The sequence below is a fragment of the Apteryx rowi genome, unplaced genomic scaffold (assembly GCF_003343035.1).
Source record: "Apteryx rowi isolate R43461 unplaced genomic scaffold, aptRow1 scaffold_302, whole genome shotgun sequence".
Taxonomy (NCBI): domain Eukaryota; kingdom Metazoa; phylum Chordata; class Aves; order Apterygiformes; family Apterygidae; genus Apteryx; species Apteryx rowi.
The window spans coordinates 954,343-976,247 of NW_020449442.1; the positions used below are offsets into that span (position 1 = coordinate 954,343).

The 21,905-nt window shown below is 39.6% G+C and overlaps 2 protein-coding genes and 1 long non-coding RNA gene across 6 annotated transcripts in view; 1 reads left to right on the plus strand and 2 right to left on the minus strand.

Moving 5' to 3' along the window:
- Positions 1-273, minus strand: part of LLPH (LLP homolog, long-term synaptic facilitation factor) — a 5,431-nt gene extending 5,158 nt beyond the window's left edge. The window contains exon 1 of one of the 3 annotated variants that reach the window (XM_026070050.1): positions 171-273. The gene's annotated coding sequence lies outside the window, so the exon portion shown is untranslated. Of the gene's footprint in view, positions 1-39; positions 145-170 lie in introns of those variants that run through there. The other 2 variants (XM_026070051.1, XM_026070049.1) reach the window with 2 other exon arrangements.
- A 1,160-nt stretch (positions 274-1,433) lies between these two features.
- Positions 1,434-8,568, minus strand: TMBIM4 (transmembrane BAX inhibitor motif containing 4). 2 transcript variants are annotated; one of them, XM_026070047.1, is made up of 7 exons: positions 8,415-8,568; positions 6,556-6,664; positions 5,182-5,287; positions 4,185-4,218; positions 2,730-2,847; positions 2,220-2,265; positions 1,434-1,650 (listed from the first exon to the last, which is right to left on the minus strand). In XM_026070047.1, the coding sequence occupies exons 1-7, from the start codon at positions 8,503-8,505 to the stop codon at positions 1,444-1,446; spliced, it is 711 nt and encodes a 236-aa protein (XP_025925832.1). In that variant the 5' UTR covers positions 8,506-8,568; the 3' UTR covers positions 1,434-1,443. The 2 variants fall into 2 exon arrangements, with proteins under 2 accessions (XP_025925832.1, XP_025925833.1); XM_026070048.1 differs by having other exon boundaries at positions 8,393-8,552.
- A 1,755-nt stretch (positions 8,569-10,323) lies between these two features.
- On the plus strand, positions 10,324-19,903 carry LOC112968155. Its single transcript, XR_003254263.1, has 4 exons — positions 10,324-10,390; positions 18,460-18,501; positions 19,299-19,337; positions 19,559-19,903. It is a non-coding gene; the product is annotated as an uncharacterized LOC112968155 (long non-coding RNA).
- Positions 19,904-21,905: the final 2,002 nt, after the last annotated feature.

Here is a 21,905-nt window from a genome sequence, read left to right on the forward strand (position 1 = left end):
CAACCCCCACCCCAGCCGCGCACGAGGCCCGCCGCCCACCCGCACGCCAGGCGCCGTCGCTGTCTGCGCACGCGTGGGCTGGCGCACGCGCGACGTCAGGGGAATCACGTGAGGGGGAAGCCTTGCCTCCACACAGCTTCACCCCCACCCCAAGGTGCGGCAGGCTCTACCGTAAATCTCCTAGCGCGTCAGCACTCCTGGGTTTCAGGGGCACGCCCCGCTGCCGTATTTCCGCCCCGGCGGGCGGCGAGCACAGCGCCGCTCTGCCTTTGCCGGGCTGCGGGGATGGACGAGGAAATGAACACATCCCCTCCCAAGGAAAAAGTGAAGCTTTATTTTTGGCTACTTCCACACATTTCTCAACGAAACCTTAAGACAGAAAAGAGAAATCATCACACTGGCTCAAAACAAGCAGCTTGCAGACTTCCTTTGTCAGCATCCCCCAGTAAAAACTCCAGCATGGAAAGTACATGCAGCTATGAAGCATCCCGTTTTTTTAACGCTAGAAATACATATCACTTTGCCTCTTTGTCACTGGTGTGACAGGTGAAAGGCAAATAATACTTCAGACTTCAACACTAAATATTAAGCAAAAAATCATTTGAAAATTTTTTACCCTGCCCGCCATTTCAGAATTTCAACAGCCTGGAAAGCAGCCACCGTCATGGTGCTTCTGCCCAGTTAGCAAGTGCTTGCCTGCCATTTTTCATTCTCAGCCCCCTGAAGTTCTCCCCTCCACAGAGCTGCAAAAAAAGACTAAAGGTTTTCCAATTCTTATTGGCAGATAATTAATCTTAATATATGCAAGTTGGTAAGATGCCAGATTCCATCTTTAAATGATTTTTCAGAATCCTGAAAGATAGGCAATAAATTACTCTTAATAAATGAAGAACATTCCCTTGAAGTGTTTTAATACTCTCCCTGCTTACATAATAATCTGATAGCCCAGAACAGGAACAGAACCTCTCTTTTAGAGAGGGTTTTCCATTTTACCAAACAAAAAACCAAGAGAAATGTTTAGCTTAGTAAACCATTGCACAAGGATAAACTGAGGGTACCTTTATGCTATACACACATAACCCCAAGGGAACCATTTCCAGCAGCTACTGAATAGCAGACAGAGGCTTTCTGATAGCTTATTCTAGAGCAACCAGAAGCTGGCAAATGTTTGGATCATGAATTATGTAAAGTGCAAATTAAGTTAAATAATTAAAGTGACTGAAATGGCTACAGTTTGTTAACTAACATGGATATTCTGGAGAAGAATTTTCAGCTACACGAAAAGCCTTTTATTTCTAGGGAGGGATCAATATTGATGGAATGAAAAAGTAATAAAGATGCAGTATCTAGAAGGTAAAACTATACAGTTTGTAGATCACCCAAACCAACACTATTTAGGTACTTAACTTTATATATGCTATATTCAAACCATACCACTTTTGATTATTTTTTATTAAATGCCTCTAGTAAACGCAGCAGGTGTAAGAACAGATTGATGATGTCCAGGTAAAGATTGATTGCAGCCAGTAGGTACTCTTCAGGGGATAATTTGTGCATCAGCAAATGAGTGTCATAAATAATAAATCCACAGAACAGAAGCGCTCCAGCAGCAGCAAACACCAACTCCATTGTCTCACTATAAAAAAACAGCTGGAGGCAAATGAAAAATGAAAAAAGACATTTGTAAATTTCATTTTCTTTTTAATATAAAAATCTCTGCAAAAAGATATGCCAGATGTAAAACACAGGTCTTGTATCAGTACAAGATGGGTAAAACATACCATCTTTTTACTGTTATATACATACAGATGTAACATTACAATGCCATTTCAATGTTCTTATTTCATCTAGCCCCCAGTTATACAGTCTCTTTAATTGGGTAAAGTATATCCTTGCAAGAGAGAGCAAGTTCTGGTCTCCAGAACAGAAGACTATTATCCAATTAAAAACAGCTATCTTCCCCATTCTCACAGTTAAGTGACAAAACTTTGCCAATCACTGAAACACCACTTTTATATTAGGAAGAACAGCATCCAAGAAATTTGAATTTGAAATGAATAGTTAGAAGATCATAGCATAATCTGACAGTAATGAACCTGGCTAGGAATACTTTTCGTGAAAATATATTGAACTGTCCAAAACTTTTTTTGTTATAGTATAAGTTAGTAAAAAATTTAAGTTGAAGAATATTTTTTAATCTTGAACGCAAGGTATCTTACCCTTAAGAACCCTGAGCTGATTAAAATCCACAAACAAGCGAAGAGCCTGGAAAAAAACAACACAAAACTGTGAGCAACAATATTAACTTTGCTTAAAACCTCTTCCCTTCCTATTAACAAATATATTGTGAAGTGGTTTAAGTAAATGTCCATAAATCTTAGATGTCAACTGTTCATTGGTTTCAGCAATAAAACTCTGTTGCAGAGAGCAATCAGAATTGATGGCTGAAATTTACTTTATATTTGAATTAACTCCCTTATGTCTTGGCGACAAATCCAGATAATCTAGTCCTTTAGAGCAGTACTACAGTTTTAAGAATCACAATCACACTAAGGAGTGCTATGCTAAAAAGAATTTCTTATCAAGAGAGCAGCACTGCATAAAAATAGTAAGTTAAGATAAATAACACCCCCAACATTCACATGAAGCAGAGTAGTTTCTATTGACCTGCACTCATTCTTATATCTACGGACTTGCTAAAACAAAACAAAACAAAACAAACATCATACCCTGCTCCAAATTTGCTGAAGTCTCTCTTTGATTGCAAGGTATATGCAGTCAGTCCAAGGAATACAGCAGTAGTAAGAATAAAGGCTTGGAAGACGATGGATACGTCATAGAAACTCACTATAAACAAAAAAGTAAATTGTCGTTTAAATAAAATATGCTATGTACTTGCTATCTTTTAATGAAATGGAAGTTTAGACTTAACAGATAGGAAAACAATCTTAATTATGAAGAAAGAAGTAAGATTATCCCTGAACTTGTCTTTGCACTTCAAGATCAATGCATAGGATGCACTGGCCCTTGCCCTAGCTAAGTTTGACATTTATGGTGTAGCTCTCTTAAAAGGAGATAACAGATCTGTACTCATAATAAAAACAGCATTTTAATAATTGACATGTGAGATTGTAAGTAAAAAAAATTTTTTTGAATTTTTCATGATACTGATACAAGACAAAAACCCCAACACAAGCAATCCTCTGAAAAAGCTCAGAAGAATTTTGACTAGGAGGGTAGGAAGGGAAAAGATAAGTAGGTGGAGCCTTTTTTTCCCCCCTTCCTGCCTCCTTAATCTTCCCTTTCCCCAAATGACTCTTTTTTGCAGGAGGCCAGAAACCACAATGAAGAGGTTTCATCTTATGCTGGAAGCTAAAGTGCAAGGCGATGCCAGGACTTCTTCCCTCTCCCCCCACCCTGCTGGCCCTTGCGCCATTGCTGCCCAACAGAGGCTACAAAACTCTCCAACTCAATGCAGTTCTCTTGGGGGAAGAAGAGGGGGGAGATGAAGACGTTTCACTTGCAGATCAGCTCTGCTCCACTGCAGCATGTTAGTGGGAAGTGCCTTATAAGAAAGGGCACTACTAGCTGTACTGAAAGAAAAGGACAGCACAGCTCACTTCAGGTTTGCATAGTTTCAGTTCTGGATCGCTGAAGCTATTCAAATCTGGAAAAAGGCAGGAGATGGAAGTGAAACAGAATGAAGCCAGAGAAGGCCAGAAAGACTACCATTACCCTCCTGACTCAGCAACTAATAATCTTGTTATCACATATGTTCAGAATCCTAATATTGACATGGTATCATTATAGAAAAAGCATAAAGCTATTTAGCCGTAGCACAAAGAAAGTGAGGGGAAAAGAAAGGATATTAAACACATTGCTGTATTGCAAAAAAAAACAGAATCTTTTCTCCTATTATTGTCACTCCAGTCACTTGTGGTACAGTGGAATTACAGAAATTACTATTTGCATCTAATAGTTAAAGGGGGTTCAAAATCCAGCTTCCTTCCTTGATTTCCAGGTGTTTGCTAAACTCACACCATTGTCATTAAAACTTTCAAACAGGGGATTTATTATCACTTTAGTCACATCTGGGAATCTCAGGTGGCAATAAGTACAACATATTGAATTCCTTTTCCAATTTCTGTAAGAAATCAGACAACAGAAGGATGACAATCATTTACCTGTAATAGCAACTGTCAGTGCTTCCAAAAGGGTCTACAAAAGTAGAAACAAAAAATTGAAAGCATTAAAAAAAAGAAACTGCACATAAGGACTTCATGTACAACAAGTCCTATTCTGCTACACAATCCCAGTATGCATTACATAAACATGTTATTACATACAAAAATTTAACAAGAGGGCTAAATTTTCAACAAGATAATGGCAACCACTGTCTTACTATGCTGGAAGTTGTTGTGATATACAAAAGAATAGGACATAAACCAAAAATGAATAAGAAACATCCCCTATAGAAGACTGTCATTTTGGTCTTCTACTCAGCACACAGCATTAAGTAATGTGCTTATCACACTTACAAACAATTCAAGGGGCTATAAAATTTTCTCAGAGCTGCTGTTATTAGAAATGAACTATTTTCAGCTTTCTATATACTTTTCAGTATTTGAAATACTGTCATCCAACATTCTTAAACTTTTACTAGACAGCTAAGTACCTGCATCAACTCTCCCATCCACCCTTCTTTTGAAACAGAGCTGTAAATCAAATGTATTATTGACATGTATTGGGCCCAAGGCTAGTATGGGCCATGAGTTTTTCCTAAAAAGCAGTTTCAAATTAAGTTTCATTACAAGAAAACATAGGAAAGTATTTATGGCGGAAATATTTATGGCATGAATCAAGAGGTCACCAACAAAGCTTTCAACCCATATCTTGTCTAAGCCAATGGGAGCAGCAAAATATGTAAAAAAACAAACAAACACTCGCTGAATCTAATATTCAAGCTCTAATATTCTTCCTAGAAAGATGAGCTAGAGGCTATCCAGGAACAACCTGTGGACAGAACATCCAAACAATAATTTAAATTTTTGTAAGTATGCAGGAGGTCATGCAAGAAATACAAGAAAAACAAATTAGCCACCACTAGTTTGATTCAAAGAGTTGATCAAAGTGAAAGATATTCTAAGGACTATTAAAAAATGAATTTATATAGATACTTACAAATCCAAAAAGGAGGTATAAATTAACAGGATGTTGGTGTCTGTAGAGTGTCAATGCTAAGATTATAGCCAAAGATCCAAATGCAGATATCAAAAGCAAGGCAGGCCTGTAAAGTTTCATACAATAAAAATCATCAAAATTAAATTAAAATATCTGGAACACTAAGGAAAATATTATATCAAACCAAGTTCTTAAATGAGCATCTGGATAAAGATACTGCTTTATAAATCCAAAGTAAATATAAAGCAGGTTTTACAGTAAAACCACCCTAGAACACACTATCTTAGATACTCAGGTAAAAACAGTACAGCTACAGGTAAAGATAATTTTTTCATACTGAAGTTACAAATTGTTCAAGAACCCATTACCTGGAGATGAGCCTCTGTGAAGAGGAAAATATATCTGCACCAAACATAAGTTTTAAAATATATATTTTGCCTATTTTAAAACTCCACATTCAGGGAACTGTTGCTTATAAGCACCCAAATGCAACAAGTATGTGCACTAATATCACTAAAGAAAATCAGTACTGACCAGTAACTGCTGCTATAATTAAATCACACAAGCAGCCCTTGAAGAAAAAACTAGACCAAAACCAAAGACAAAGCACAGAAGTTCCAAGTGAGCAAGAGGATCTTCAGTGTTCAGATTTAAGTATAAACTGTAGTTTTACAAACTCTATTGTATACACTTACACAGAAACTTTCATATAACATTTGATGCTCCTTTATTAGAGCTATGAAGTAAGTGAAAGTAAAAGCAAAGTCTGCACATGCACTGGGGAAAGTGAAAGGAAAACAGAAATTGCACTCAACGCTCTCCCTTTTCCCCTAGTCTTTGCAACACAGTTTATTGTTTTGGAGACTTGGTTTTGGTTTCTCCCCTCCCCCCCTCATGGCAATTTTAGAGGCAAGAAATAAATCCACAGGAAATTTAGAAGACTAGTTTTATGGAAAAAGAAAAGAGAAAGAAAAAAAGGGAGTGGGCGGAAGAAATGATTTGGCGGTTTGGAACAAGTGCTAAAAGCAACAGTATTCCAAACAGAATCTAAGAGCAGATATTTAAGAAGACCATAAAATAAGAAATGTCACTAACTGAGATGTACTGCAACAGATGTATGGGTTTTCATAGCATAAATATTAATCACTAAAGTCACTAATTGCTAATTAAAAAATTAAAATAAATTCTGGTATCTACAGAAAAAACAAGATTGTCAGAGAAGAAAAGTTATGTCCTAATCAGTTTCCAAAATTTCTATTACAGAATCAAAACACAGTACATAAAAGTGATTAGGAATACAGAAGTGTTCTAGAGTTACTACACAAACTACATGTTACAAACTGATAAATAGTTTCATTTCAGTTTAGTATCTACCTTTCATGAACAAATGTCTGAACTCCAGTACAGTACAGAAAAATTGCAGTTGTGACTGTGGTCAAAAGAACTTGAACTGAAATAATGCTGTAGACTTTCCGTAGAAAAGCTAGAATAAGGAAAATAAAAATGAGATCAATTCTGAGTTACACTTACAAACTTTGACAGTAAATCAAATACAAGTTTGCTCTGTGATATGGTACCATAAGAAACTGTTTATTTATTACAAAAAAAAAAACACAGAGAAAAGTTGTAAGAAGCCATCTTTTCATAAAACTTTGATACAGTATTCCAGGAAATATTACATTTATTCCTGGGGTCATTATTTAAACAATAAGGATGATGAAAGGAATAAAATAGAATTTGGGAGAAATTTACTTCAGACTTTTTTTAAAAACTACATATACATAATCTCACTAAGAAATTACTAAAAGTACACCTTCTCTGTCACTTTATCAGGTTCAACTAAAGAACCTAAATGAAGAAAGATTAACTTGGAAGTTGCATGGGAAACAGCTATATATTTTTTTAAAAAAAGAAAAAAAACTTTATAGTAACATTATTAGATTGACTTTTGGCCATCTTAGACACTATTTATAATAATTCTGGAATTTTCATTGTACTGGATGGATTTCTACAGATACACACTGCTACAAAATCCCATAATTAAGTTATTAGACTTCATAATTTTTGAGTGGGAGAGTGGTTCAGGACAGTCCATGACTGCATATCATACAGATACTCTCAGTTTAGAATGGAAAGAAAGCAAGTCCGTTAGGCAAAATGCTCTGAAAGAAAGAATAAGCTCACAGCAAGAATCAATTCAGTCTTTAATGACACAACCTAAACATGTTTAAGTGCACATATTAAGAGAAGCTGAATCAAGCTCAGCAAGGCTATATGCAGCATGTAAAGTTAAATATAAGTCGTGAGGGACTGGACCCTATTATGTTGTAGCAAACAGAACAAACACAGAAGTAGCCTGCTAGCTAGGGTACCCTGCTCCCTACTTTATTATATGCAGCAGCAGTTTTGCTAGTGGCAAGGCCTTCCCGTATATTTCCCATTTTCCAAACAAGCTAAGACTGTATTTTCTTATAGGGAAATGTCTTCCATTTAACAGAAACTTCTAACAAAAAATTCAGAGGACACAGCCATATTTGGACCAAGATGCATCCACTAACAGGACAATTACTTCAGCAAGGATTGCTGAAAAGATACCTGCTGTATTTAAGACATTTCAGACCTATGTATTAACAGCAGAGCCATATTTCACAGCCACTAATACAATCTTGTAGCACCCAAATGCTTAAGCTGAAGAGATAACATTTTCACATCCACAGTAGAAATGCAAAACCTCCAGCCTCGTGGGTAATTAAACTATTCTAATTATGGACATCAGTTTTAACATTTATACCTCTTCTATAACAAAGTTCAAGCTTCAAAATGAATCAGCATGAAGCAAATCAAGTCTGAATGTATATGGGTTTAATCCCTCTGACAAAAAGACCCACCCACCCACTCTCCCCTCATATTCTGAAACGATAAAACCCAGCCCTTTGCCGACCACTGATCTTCCTCTCACCCTCTGTGCTTCAGATGGATTAAACGATGCCCAGGCTCCCAACGCATTCAGACAGCCTTCACCCAGAAGGTTAAAAGGGCTGCATAAAACCTGAATTAAGCTAAACTCAAGAGCGATGAGGTAAACAGAGGGGAACCCGGGATGCCCTGCCATGTTGCACGCCGGTGACAGCGGAGCAAAGGAACGCAGCAGCGGCCTCTCTGCAAGCGCTGGGGGGGGTCGGGGAGAGGGGGCCGGGGGGACCTCGCTCACCCTGCCTCGCCCCAGCCCCTACCCATGCGGATGTGGACGCTGGCCGAGGCCACGTTGCTGCCGTAGTTAAAGTCATCTTCGATGGAGCTCCGCGGGTAGCGCTGCTCCGCCATCGCCGCCGCCTCCTCACCGAGCAACGGCAACAACGCCTCGCTTCCGGGCGAGGCAACGGCGCTCCGCAGCGCCGAGCCGGCCACGCAGCCGATCGGCCGAGCTCATCGATCGCCGCCGCCGCCGCTGCAGCTGCCGCTGCCGCCGCCGCCGCCGCCTCGCCCAGGGGGCGCTGTGGTGGGAGCCGTGCCGCGACGCCGGCGGCGGCTCAGCGCAGCGCTGGGCCAGGCCGGGCGGAGCGGCGGTCTCACCGTTCCCCGCTTGCCCCCGAGTCGCTGCGGGGCCTCCGCTGAGCGGGGAGCAGGGCTAAGAAGGGGGGCGCTGCGGGGCAGCGGCACCGCCGGGCCGCGCCAACGGCCGCCGGCGTAACGGCTGCCCGGGGCGGCGCGGCGCGGCGCGGAGCGCGGCCCCCGCTTACAGCTGGCTGCGGAGTGAGCCTGGGGGCAGGCGGCAATGGCGGCGTTTAATTTTTACTTAAAAGATTTGCTTGAGAAGAGTAGGATTGTGTTTGTTTTTTTTTTCTACGCCAGTCACTTCATTAAACTGAACTATATTGACCCAGGTCTGCCCTGCACATTGTTTGTGATGGCTTAAGGAAGCGTTACGTTTGTGTTTGTCTTAAACTCATTTTCCCTTGTTTCTATTTTGAAGGCTGAAAAGTCAAAAAGGAAGTTCCTCTGGCTGGAAAAAAAAACAGCCCTCTGAAATGATTCACCTCTAACTGCTGTGTAGAAAAGGGTCTCCAGCTGACCAGGGCTGCTCGTGGCTGTGAACACGTAGTTGGGTTCAGCAATAAGTGACAAAGGGGGCCTTGGGCGTTAGCGTTCACTGTCATTATATATCCACTTAGAGCTGAGCTGAGCTGAACTTCTTTAAATGTTTAATACAAAATAGAATCTTATTCAGGCTTTCTCCTAATTGTGTGTCTTATCCTTCAAAGTAAACTCATCTTAATTGACTAGAACACAGAGATGCTCAACAGTTCCCAGAAATCACTTAACACTTTGCACAATCAGCAGTAAGAGCTGATTCCTTGTGATTATGGAATTGCCCCAGCAAAGTTATCCGAAATTGTAATTTACCATTTACAAATCCACTAAAGATACAATTCTGGGTGATGTGATGGGGAACACAAAATGTTATTTCTTAACGTGTGAATGTTATCAAAAGCATACCAAGAAATTGAACTGATAGACACTTCAGAAATGTATGTAATAGATTAGACTCAAATGAAGTGGTTTTGAAAATTGAAAAATTGTGGCCTTTAATGTACTCAGAGTCTCAGGGGAGAAGTAAATAAATTACATGATTCTGTGATGAAATAATTCTGAGCAAAGTTCTTCCGCTGAGTTGACTTAAGATATTATATTTCAGTCACAGATACAAAAATTATGAACATTATTTTATATTCCAGGAAGTATTTATGGCTCTCCTAACGTCATTTTGCATTTTAGCCGCTGTAGAGCAGGATCTTTCAGCTTTAATTCTGAATTCTGGGATTTATGCACTGTTTGCACTGTTGAATAGTAACTCTGTTGAAATAATTACACTATCAGCTTTACTGTGAATCTCTTTGTAAGAAATACCAGTGATGTTCTCTCAGAACAAGCATTTAGAGTTCTGGGCAAGCTTCCGGTGATGCATTCTCCTGATACATATGGTGCAATTTCCTTTAAAACACCACTTACCGGAATCCACTTAATTCTGTACCTAAACTAGTAAAGTCTCATGACTATTGTCCTGACATCTCAAGACTTATGTGTTGGGTTTGGGAGCAAACGCTGTTTTCACACAGATGGAATATAGCTGCATGCTGAGGAGGAGAGAGCACTGCTTGCTGAATACAGAGGTCCTGACATGCTAATGTCCAGACGCTGAAGCAAACAGGTTTGTAATCACACAGCACTTTGGCTTTGGCCATCAGCAGCTGTGGTGCATGAGGGAGAAGGAAGATGAAAGCTGTGAGTTACTTGTGATGAATGTTTCCCGGAGGGAAAGTGGAATACCATTTCGGGGCATTTAGAAATGAGCGCTGATCCAAGAGAAAGGATCATGCAAGGACCCAGAGTGTGGTGCTGACAGAATTTCCACATGACAAAAGCCTACAGATTCTGAGTGTCAGCTCTCACACGTGACAGGGTAACACCAAATTAGCATTCAGGTTCATAGCCCCCTGCAGCTAAGTCTGGACCTTTATGTTCCCAGTTAGGTATCTTGGTGATGTTCTCCCACCTTCTTCTCAGTGCTAGATATTGCTGGTCAGCATAATCAGTGATTCCTGGTGCAAGTCAACACAGGAGCCATCACGTATTAACTTTGCCACCCCAGGTACTGGCCATCACCAGCAACTGGCTAGTCGCTTGGTAGTCTGTATCCCGCCTGCCGGGAAGGTTGCCTCAGATGCATGCTGCTGGAAGTTTTCATGCTACAGGTCGGAACATTTTGTAGGGCAGAAGACTTCGCTGATGGATTTATACTATAGGGGCTGCCGAACTGTATGTTTATTCATGGCCTCAAGCCTTCAGGATGATTAGAAGGAAAGAATGATTTTCAGTATCGCTCCCAAGCCTGACTGAGGAGCAGTAACATAAGGTGAGCTGAAAATAACTGCAGTGATAAGCTGTTGTGAAATTCCTATCTTTTTTTCATTAGAAAGCAGAATTTTTGCTGTCAGGACTATGATGAACTTCATTGAAGTTGCAGTTCTCCCTTTTAATCTGAGAGACTCTTTATTCTCTGCTTCTGTGACTTAAAAGGGCCTTTTTCACATACTTGAATAGCAAAGAATACTTGCTCAGCAGTATCTTGAGTACCTGCTACATGACATGGTAGCAGGCTTTTGGAAGGCTGAAAAAAAGGTGCCACTTTATAATGAAGCTGAAAACTGCTGTGCGCTATTTACTTCATGTGATAATTGCTAGCTATTTGGCAGAGTCCATGAAAGCAGTAGACAGCCTCACTTTGGGGTGAGAAACTGAAAAATTCAGAGCATTAAAATAGGATAGACTCCTGCAAACTGTTGCAAATAGTCTGGATGTAGGGTAAGTTTTGCTGAGCATGCCTACTTAAAAGCTAGGATCTGAAAACAATTAAGGACATTTTCAGTGTTTTGTAGGATATCATAAATTTATGTATGCCAATTCAATGGTAGTTCTTTTATGTTCTAGTTGAGTTTATCTGTAATATTTTATTTGAAAATGAATTTTAGTGTACTTAAGAGGAAGATGTCATTTCAAGAAATGTTAGCATTCTTCTCAAATACAACCTTAGTGAACATCAAACACTACAAATAATAAAAACATTTGCTTAACAAAGCTGTACTGATTTTTACCCATAGGGATATACGCCATTACGTAAAGCAGTGCAAACAATACAAACTTTCTGCAGTATCACATTGTATATGTGGAACACATGTCTACAAATGTGCACTGAATGTGTCTGTGATTTAAGGATATCATTGTGGAATTTCTGCCTGAAAGCTTTGTCTCGGGTTTAGGATGGCAAAGAACAAAGATACTGCTTCAGCTGTAGCACCAAAAGCAGAGTCCTCAAGTTTTCTTCCTTTTTGTGAGGTAGGAGCAGAGCCGGACATGCTGGTGAGTGGACTGGAGGGAACCTCCAGAAGCCGCGCCTGTCTCTCTTGGTGCAGGGCATGGCTGGCTGGGAAGGATGGGCTGGAGCTGCTCGCTAACGCTCCCTCCCGTGTGCCTGTCTGCCTTCTCATTGGCTTCAGCAGCCGCTCTCGGGCTAAGCTCTCCTTAACTGTCTGGTTTTCTTTCTCTTTACAGGAAGTTTCTTTGTTCTTCTTGCTGTTCCCTGTATCCATCTGTCTCTTTTCTGGAAGAATATATCTCTTTTCCTCTGTTTTCTCTGTTCTTTTCTGTGATATTATTCAGTGATGACCAAGCAATACATTGGGATAGTTTAGCTTAAGGAAGAGAAGACTGAAGGAGAGACAGAGTAGCTTTCAAATACTTTACAAAAGGCTGTTGCAATTCTCCAGCTCTGGAGAGAGTATCAATTAAGAGGTAGTGTGGCTTAAACCATAGTAAGGAAGATTCAGGGTGAAAAGTTGAAAACTTTCTAAGAGTAAGCAGGGTAAAGCAGTGGAATAGTTTGCCTGGGGCTTAGGCACAAGTTGGGAGATAGGACTTTGCAGGAAACAGGCGCACCCATGTACACACTTTTGGGCACTCACCTTCCACATGGAAGATGTTAGTCTGATGTAAGCCACCAAGAAGCAGTAAAGAGCTTGTTCGGGAAGGCAAGAGCCAGAGCAGCAAAAGATTCAGTGAGGTTACTCACAAGTACAGTCTGCCAAGGTTGCTACAGAATGGGAAGGGAAAAATTATTTGCAGCTGCAAAACTGATAAACCCTGCAGTTTTCATGCCAAAAGAGAGCATCATCCTTGTCTTAAGGTTTTTTTCTCTGACTTGCAGGCACCACACAGAATGCACTGTACAATGAGCACTGCTTTGGAGTGACTGTACTGAACTGAGGTTTAATAACACTGAGTCTCTCTGCCTGGCTGAGTGCTTTCAATGTCTGTGCAATTTTCCATTCCTCACTTTGGAAAGTATACCTTATAAAATGCTAAATATACCTTATAAAAAGCAAAGTATATTTTAGATTGCCTTTCTTTTCTGTATTTGATGTTTCCATAAACATACCTCCATCGCACTATTTTTATTTGAAACCACTGCAGTCCTACAGTGCCGTATTTAGAACTGGGTAGACACCACCACTCAGATCGCCTGCAGGGGTGAAAAAGCTTTCTGTTCTCCAGGCTCGACTTTGGGCTCCTGCATGGGGAAAAGAAGCTCTTTCTCGCTGGAGCCCTGATTAGGGTCCATGGACTTCTCTGTGCCTTTTGTCTACAATATACATAACTGGTGACCTTGCTGAAAAAATTCCATCTGGCGCTGGGAGGTACTTGGGAAAGGTACTTGGAGCATTGCCAGGATTCTGCTCCTATCCAGAGGTTTGTTTTTAAATAATTGTGGCAGAGCCCCTTTGTTTGCTGCAGCTTTGAGCAGTGTTCCCAGAGTGACCCCTCGCAGCATCACTTTGATATACATCTGTGTATCTTCACAGAAGGACAGCTGTTGTTACGGCAGGACTAAGCTGTCTCCCCTTCCCAGATTGCAAAGTCCATGACCCCTGCATGGCTCCGTACGAGTGCGTGAGATGTGACTGCTGCAATATTGCTAGAAGGCAGGGTGTGCATTTCCCGGAGTGCGTAGTCACCGACGGGGCCCCATGGCTGCCTGCCAGCATTTCGGCAAGGAGGTAACATCCGGTCAATCTGTGTTCAAAACAGGACAGCGCGCACAGTTCAGGCATGAAGCAACAGGGGATAACAGAGGAGAGACATTCATTTGTCTGATTATATGGGCACATCCACCTAGCCATTAATCATTGATTTATCCCAGAATGAACTTTGTCCACTTAATTTCAAAGTAGATTATGGAATTTACGGAATAGCTGGCTAGTTAAGTTAGAAGGATAATTGTGTTGTGTGATCATGAGAAATCTTCATCTGAAGAAACAAGAGTTACAGTGAAATTATTCTCTCAAAATAAAAAGTTCTCTGTGAGAAGCAGAAACAACCTCACAATTGCAAAGTTCTTCTAAATTATATCTCTAAAAGTACAGGACATAGTCGCTGCCAAATTGTAGCAATGTTCTTACAGGGCAGGAGAATAACATAAAGAAACTCAGGGACAGATGTGCCATCTGTTGCTCTAAAATCCCTGATGGTGAATTTTTAAATCCACAAATCAAGGAAAGAGAGTTTATCTTCTTTAATACGTACAGTTTCATGAGAAAGGCTCTACCCTTCAGCAATCAGCTGGCCAGGCTGACCTTTCACTATTCCAGGATGAATTACTTCTCTGAATGTTCCTTCAGTTTCCCGTATCCCTTAGCTTTGCCTAATGACACATATTCTTTTTCCTATTAAGTCCCATCTACGTTATAGAATATTTCTTTGTACATGACTGGACTGTAACTTGATTAGTTCCTTGATTTTTTTTTTAAATGTTTGCACATTGTTTATAAGACATGCCAGGTTAGTTTTGAGTCTTGGACTCACAACACACCAGAGGTCTCAGATGTGCTAAGATATGGGCTGCAGCTGGGAACTGAGCTTTCTGGTGGCACTGGACTATAAATGTGTGGGCTACAAGCCTACCTGCTAGGGAGCTAGAGATGTGGGAATTAACTGGGTGCACTGACTGTATATTTATTCTGAGCATTGTGAAGAGCTCTCGAACAGACAAATTAGTTTGAATTATGTGTTTTTGTGAGACTCTTTGAATGCAGTCAGAGTAGGTATATTTCCATTTGTAAACATGACTTCAAGCTCAATGTATCTGCAGTTAATAGATCAATGCTAGTAGTTAATAATCTAATCCTAGCTTTGAAATTCTTCTCCCAAGGTATTTGTCCATTTATGTAAGTCCCTTTCATATGTCTCAAGGATACAATTTTATTTTGACAAGCTGAGGTATTTATATTTTGAGGTCAGGATCAGGCTGAAAGCTGTCTTTTGCCTATTATCCCATTTTTGTTATTCTAGTAACTGCTGAAGTTCAAAAAAGAGCATTAGCATTTTATTCCGTGTGTCAGACCAAATCCTGCAGTAAATATAGAGTGCTACACTGACAGCACGATTATAGGCATTTCTTCCTTTTTTATGTTTTTTTACGTGGAGGTAATGTTACAAACTAAACCAATTTAATAGCTGTGCTGCCTTGTGAAATAGAAGGGGTAGCATTCTTGAATTTGTTTCTCCCAGTGAAGCATCAAAACATACTATGGTTTGAGTCTGATATTGTTTTGTTCAGTTTCAACTTAGCAGTAAAGGCTGCTTGAATTTTGGGAGTGCCACATGGAGTCTGTTTATAAAAAAATTAACTGCTCTTTTTATACAAATTCTAATGTGCTTTAATTGTTTTCATTGGACAGCCAACATCACCCATAGTGGCTAAAATCATCTAAAATCTATGTGTACTTATGCAAATTAACATATCTAAAACTTTGAGCTTATTTTTTCATTAACACTTTTAATTCTTAACCTTTTTCCCTTGCAGTTGGAAAAGCTGAGGTCAGATTTGCTTATTTCTGTTTCTGAGTGTCTGGGGCAATAGGATCCTGATAAGAACTCCCATGTGTAACAGTAATAGTTTGTATGCTGTTAAAAGAAAAAATCCTGAGTTTAAATAGCAATGGCTTTGCAGCTGTTTGTCATATCTGCTCTGCAGAGATTGAAGAGTGGGATTCAGCTCCCGATGAAGACAACTGCATTTAGGTGTCTATGAATAGGTATCTACATGTGTGCTAAGTGTCTAAGCAACCATGACTGTCGATGGAAACAGTGGTGGCATTCAGATGCCTAAACACAGGTGCCTGGTGCCATTTTATGGCCCTGAGGGTATCTACCTCACCTCTGCTTGCTCCTCCAGAAAGGCACTGCATTTCTGTAGATCCTCTGTCATATCTGCAAAGCTGTGCAGATACCTTAGACACGCAAGAGTTTCCTAAAAGGCACCAGGTGCCAATGTTGAAGCAATGGCACCCTGCCCCTTAGAGAGCCGTTCAGAGGTTCAGTGACCAGGGGCGAGTCAGAGCAGCAGTTTAAATGTATTTCAAGTATATTTAGATAGATCTAAAGTGACTGGTCAGCAAACCTTCTAACAAAGAAGTGACGGCATACTGTCTACTCTACTTGCTTCCAGGGTCTTAATGTCGTTTTGATTCCTAATTCTTCTCCTTTTTCTACTTTCCAAGCAAGATAATGTGAATCATTTAGAAGAAAAATGATTATGTGGAACAGACTGTGGTAATATAATCTGACTGGAGAAATCCAGGAAGAAGTGGATAATGGAAAAAAAATATGGGAATATGAAGCACATTAAAACTAGGGGGGAATTATGATAGCCCATTAGTATCTGACAGACCTAAATAATGCTTGTCAGAGAGTAAGATAACAATCTGGGTTTCTAGGCAGTGCTGCATATATGCAGAAAATTGCACCAAAGTAGTTGAACAAAAACTGTGCTTGGAAAACAAGCTCAGAAGACAATGACTATATTTACAAAAAATTTAAAATAGTTCTCTTTTGTTCACCCTCTACAGTGCCTCTGGGATAGTTCCTTAAATACAAGTAGACACTCCACAAGCAAACCAAGCAGGATGGACTTTAACTCCCGGGACTGCCCAAGCAGACTCTTTGTGAGTTTCCCAGGTCAGTGGAGGGATTCTCTGCAGAAAATTTCCTTCCCTAAAGCATACCCTCCCTGTGTTATAACAGTGTGGCTGCACCTTTGCTGTTGGGTCAGGGTCTACCTTCTACTTAAACTGCTGATATTTTTGAAGTGCTTTGCAGTGCACATGCCTACTCAGATTGTTTTGAAGCTCTCTGTGCTTTTTTTGAGAACACAGAATAGGATTTGAGGTCCATATTTGAGACTGCTTGAATGAGAAGTTTTTGATTTACAGTCCCGCCTTTAAAAAAAGGCTTTCATCGCCAACATTAAACAGTTCTCTCAACAGATTTTGCATGTACTTAGGACTAAATTTATGGCTTTGCTCTCTCCTAAACTGGTTTGCTTGCCTGGGTTTTAAATAATGATTTTTTTACAACTAAACTTTATTCTAGGTCAGAAGAAGTTTGTATTGAAAGTGCAGCAGGTCATCCTGAAGAGCTTCAGGATGAAGTGGACACTTCCAAAGATAAATTTTAAAAGGCACCATTGTTTTGGCATAAATCTCTACTGAATAATTTCATGTGCAGATCACTGTCAGTATGAACTGATCTTAATGGGGGTTGCTGTCTCTGCTCACCAAAGGAAGGGGATGGGAACATAATGGATGGGGTAGGGAGAGGTTGTTGCCTTTTTGGGTGGCAGCCTCTTAAACCAATTATAAAGTCACAGTTTTAGTCTATGTTTGACACAAGTTATTTTCTTTGTGGATATCACATTAAAATGTTACTTGGAGCAAGAAATGGTCTTTCAATAGGGTTTAGGTTGGGTGCTGTGTCAGAGAAAATATTCCTCTGCAGTAGAACTGGAGCTCTGGTACACGCCAGGGTGTTAGTAAGCAGTCAGACACCAGTGTGTGTCCAGTGCAGAGCAGATGACAGAGGTTTAGGATTATCTGGATTATGAATTCTCCCTTAAACTTTCTCCAAAATTGTGCTTCTCTATTAGCCAAGTTCCTCTGAAATTTCCATGCACCTGAGAAGCTGCACTGATACTGTTATGCTAGGGAAGCACTTAGGAAGCAGTTGATGGTGTCAGTCCCATCTGAGATCATTAGGGGGAAGGAATCCCAATACGGAGCTCCTCACCCATCTAAAACATGTCTATAACATTTTCAGATGGGTATGATTTTGCTGAAGAACTAAGAGAAACAAGAATTTCCAACCTTTTGATATTTCTGTCTTTATAATCCAAAAAATCAGAGTTGATGTTGCCTTGCCTGCAAAAATGTTACCTAAACAATCTTTGTATCCAGTATTCCAGGAAATTGAGGGCATCAGCCATCTAATTTAATTTTATGTTAATAGCATTTTAGGGCAATAGTTGTTAAGGAACATTCTTGTGTCTACTATGCACTCTAGAAATACAGTACTTGCATAAACCACACCAAATATCCTGTCACTTTTTTCAAGGAGATGTGTAGAAGCAGAGATTAGGGCAAATATTAGTTCCATTTGGGGTGCCTGTTTTAGTGATGGTTATGATAATCTGGCTACTTGTAAGCAAGAACTTTCCAGAGGCTAATTTATAACATACTCATTCTTTTATCTAATATTAATATTATTTTTAATTGGGTTGTGTGGTGCTATATTTGATAGAGGAATTAATACACTAAGGTAAGCTATGAAATTCTAGTGATGTGCTGTTAAAATATATAGCTCAATTTTTTCTTTCTCTTTTTCTTTCAGGAGAGCATTAGGGTAATATGCACCCGTGAGCTCATCATTAAGGTAAAAAATATTTATGCTTTGATTGACAGTTTCTAGCAGTATCAATGTGGGAAAAGATGCTTTTTTCAGCCCCACATGTAATTATAATTCTCACTGAAATTCTTTCTGTAAATAGGTTGTTGCTGGGAATATAGTTTGAGAAGCTCACATGCTTCCCTGAGATTTATGCTTCCCATGATGACAATAAATTACACAGCTCATGTTAAGTGCCTTCTAGTTCTCAGAACACAAATGTACATTTTTCCTTCAGAAGCCTACTGTCATTTTGCATCTGTGAGGTTTGCTACTGCTACATAGAACAGAAAACAAATATAAAACACAGCTGCACTTTTGTAATTTTATAGATGTTTTAATGCATCAACAAACTAGCAACACATAGATACCGTCTAGGGTATCAGAGATGGTGCTTCTAAATACACAGTAACTTTAGCACAGTTTTATTTTGGCTGTGAAACTGCAGTTTCATCTCTTAAAGGAGGATATCAGCCTAAACAGTAAATACATTCAGCTATTGTACCACTGTGTTGCATCCCACTGGTAACACCATTCTGAAGGAACAAAGAACAAAGTTTCTATTTTAATTAATAAATCTCTGGGAACATGTTTTTCTGTTACAGAAAAATCTTTCACATGAAAAGCTCTTGATTAATAAAACCCCGATCAGTTTTCTGACAAGAGAGAAAGTGGTTTTATGTATCCCAAAATATTTATCGCTTTTGAATGGAAAATGTTTTAAAATTAATGTTAAAAAATATGTGAGTTTTAAATATCCAAAAAAGTTTTCACTTTCCTGATAGGTCCATGGCCAGCTCAGCAACATCACTCTTGTAGCACAGGTAAGAAAACAGGTTAGTATAAGTCCTTGTGAAATATCATGGATGTTCACACCCAGAGGACAGAAAATCATCTACTGTATCTCTGGCAACATAAAAATTATACAGCAAGCGATAATGCAGTTTTGTTTACATCAATTTATAAGTTAGCTTTTGGTTCTCTCTAAAAATGCATTACCACTTCATTATTATTTTTTATTTTTGTCATAAATCTTGTTTTGAAGATTGCAAATGCAGAGACTGAAGAAGTGTTTTTTGCTGTTGGACCTCAGCACTTTTTGACAGATCATTGCCTGACACCATCATCTCTGGAGATATTTGAGGGCCTTTAAAGAGGTCAGAAATAAATTCAGAATAATACTCCAGTGGATACTCCAGGCATTGCACGCTAATGAAGAGAGCACTTCCCTTTGTGCAGAATGGCAGGAACCATGCCAAGCTATCCCACTCCCAAAGCCGGAGGTTTTTCTCATGGTTGGACTGTGCAAGGAGAGGGAGGAGTGTCAGCAGGAGCTACTCACTGCTTGCTTGAGCCCACAAAGGGCCATGAGAAAGAAGAAAAGCCAGAGCATCTTTGAACCTGCTCGCGTTGGTGCTGGGGACTGCTAGGGAGCTCCAAAATGTGAATAATACAGAAGAGGCTTAAATTTTCCCATATGTCTTCAACGCTGTTCCTGCATTCAGTGCAGAGGTAGGTGGTGAACTCCCAGCCCTTGCCAGCCATGCTGACTCAGGAACACCCTAGCGCCGATCAGTACTGTGGTATCTGGAGAGATGGAAAATCCCTTGCCAAAGAAGCTCACTTCTCCCTCTGCCTGCTAGGCCTAGAGACCGTATGATATTATTCAGCATCCTTGTCTCACTCTGCTTTCAATTTTTTTTTGATTTCTGTGGACACAGCAGTGAGAAGAGTGTAATACGATGACAAAAAGGAGGTAAAAAACATAAAGATTTTTAATTATGTAAGTGTTCACATAGTGTTCACATTTCTATGAAAAAACTTGCACCCCCATATCAACTCAAAAACATCAGAGACAACAGAAGATTTCAGTAAAAACTTGGTGGCTGGAGAGGAAAAGTTCTTTGAAGTCTATGAACAGATACTCGGACTCAAACATATGCAATCAAATTATTGAAGTGGGTGTAGACTAAAAATATTGCCACTGAATGAAAGCAATATTGTTTCCCTACTGAGGTTTTTTCCAATATTTCTTTTTTTTTCCTAAGTTGAAACAGTCTTATCTTTCTCAGGCAATGTATGTAGAACATGGGTAAACTGGGGCTTCCAAAGAATGGTTTGGTCTTGAAGATACTGATGAGATATTCTCCCAATTATTATTTCCAGCAGTGGTTTTCATTTGTACTAGCTTTAAGACTATTACCTGTACAATTTTCAAAGATTTCATATGGAAATCTTGGACTAGATCCAACCCCAGGTTATGGCAAAACAGTCCAAAGTGTGTGAAAAATACAGATACATATAACAGAAATGATTTTGAAATAAAGCTGCATTTTGGCTTAATATTGACGCTTACATGGTTTAATAATGGTGTGTGCATACCATTGAAGAGTGTTTCTCCTCCTTAACATCCAAAACATTCATTTTCTGAATAATTCCATTCTGGAAAAGTATTTTTTTCTAGCTTGCTTTATTTGCCAGTGCTTAAGAGAACAGAAGCCTAGAGATTCATCTTGTTTGTAATTCAAAGTATGTTAAGGAGCATTTTGAACATCTTGGAAGCAGTGCGTGTTTGAGCTATACTGTTTCAAACTTCCTGGTCATGTCGACGTTTGATTTGAGTGTGTTTTAAATAATAATAGGTTTCCTGAAGCTCCACTTAAAAAGAAACATCATGAACAGTGCAACGTTAAATAACACAGATTTTCTGAAATTTTGGGTGGATATCTTGAATGATAAATACAAATCAAGAAATGGACTTTGAGCCTACTCTGCCTGTACTGATGGGGGCTGAGACAACTGTGCAGAAATCAGTGGAAATATGCCCTTGTACTCCATTATGTGTTTGTGCAATCTTTGGGTGAGGACAGTGGCTGCCCCTTTGAGCTAGTATGTGCTAGTACACGTTAGCAGGCAAGGCACGTGGCGTTATAAGTAACTTTAGTTTTGTAAGTGTTAATTTTATCTGTTTGTTCTGGTGTGGTTTTTGAAGGCTGCTGTGTGATTTTAATAGGAGGAAAGTTCTAACTAAATGAACTGAAATTCCTCTCCCTAGGCTAAATGTTTAGAATAGAATGAAAGAAGAAGGGATAATTAACTTGCATTTGGCTGTCAGGAATGTTATGAGTTGGCTGGTGGTACTGAGACATCAGAGATGGTGGAAGAATTCTGCACATGTTTTTATTTAAATTATGTACGTATGGAAATACTGTAATAATTTTCCTGGGTTTTCTTATGCAGTGTTGCCTCTTGCAATTTTATGGTCATGATTGAGAAACCAAGCTCCCTGCCGTTGAAGCTAAAGAGACACAGATTTTTTGTATGCTTGTTTTTGGGAGTACTTGCTGTCAGTCTGATTTCTGCTAAAGATTATGTACTAATTAAGATGTAAT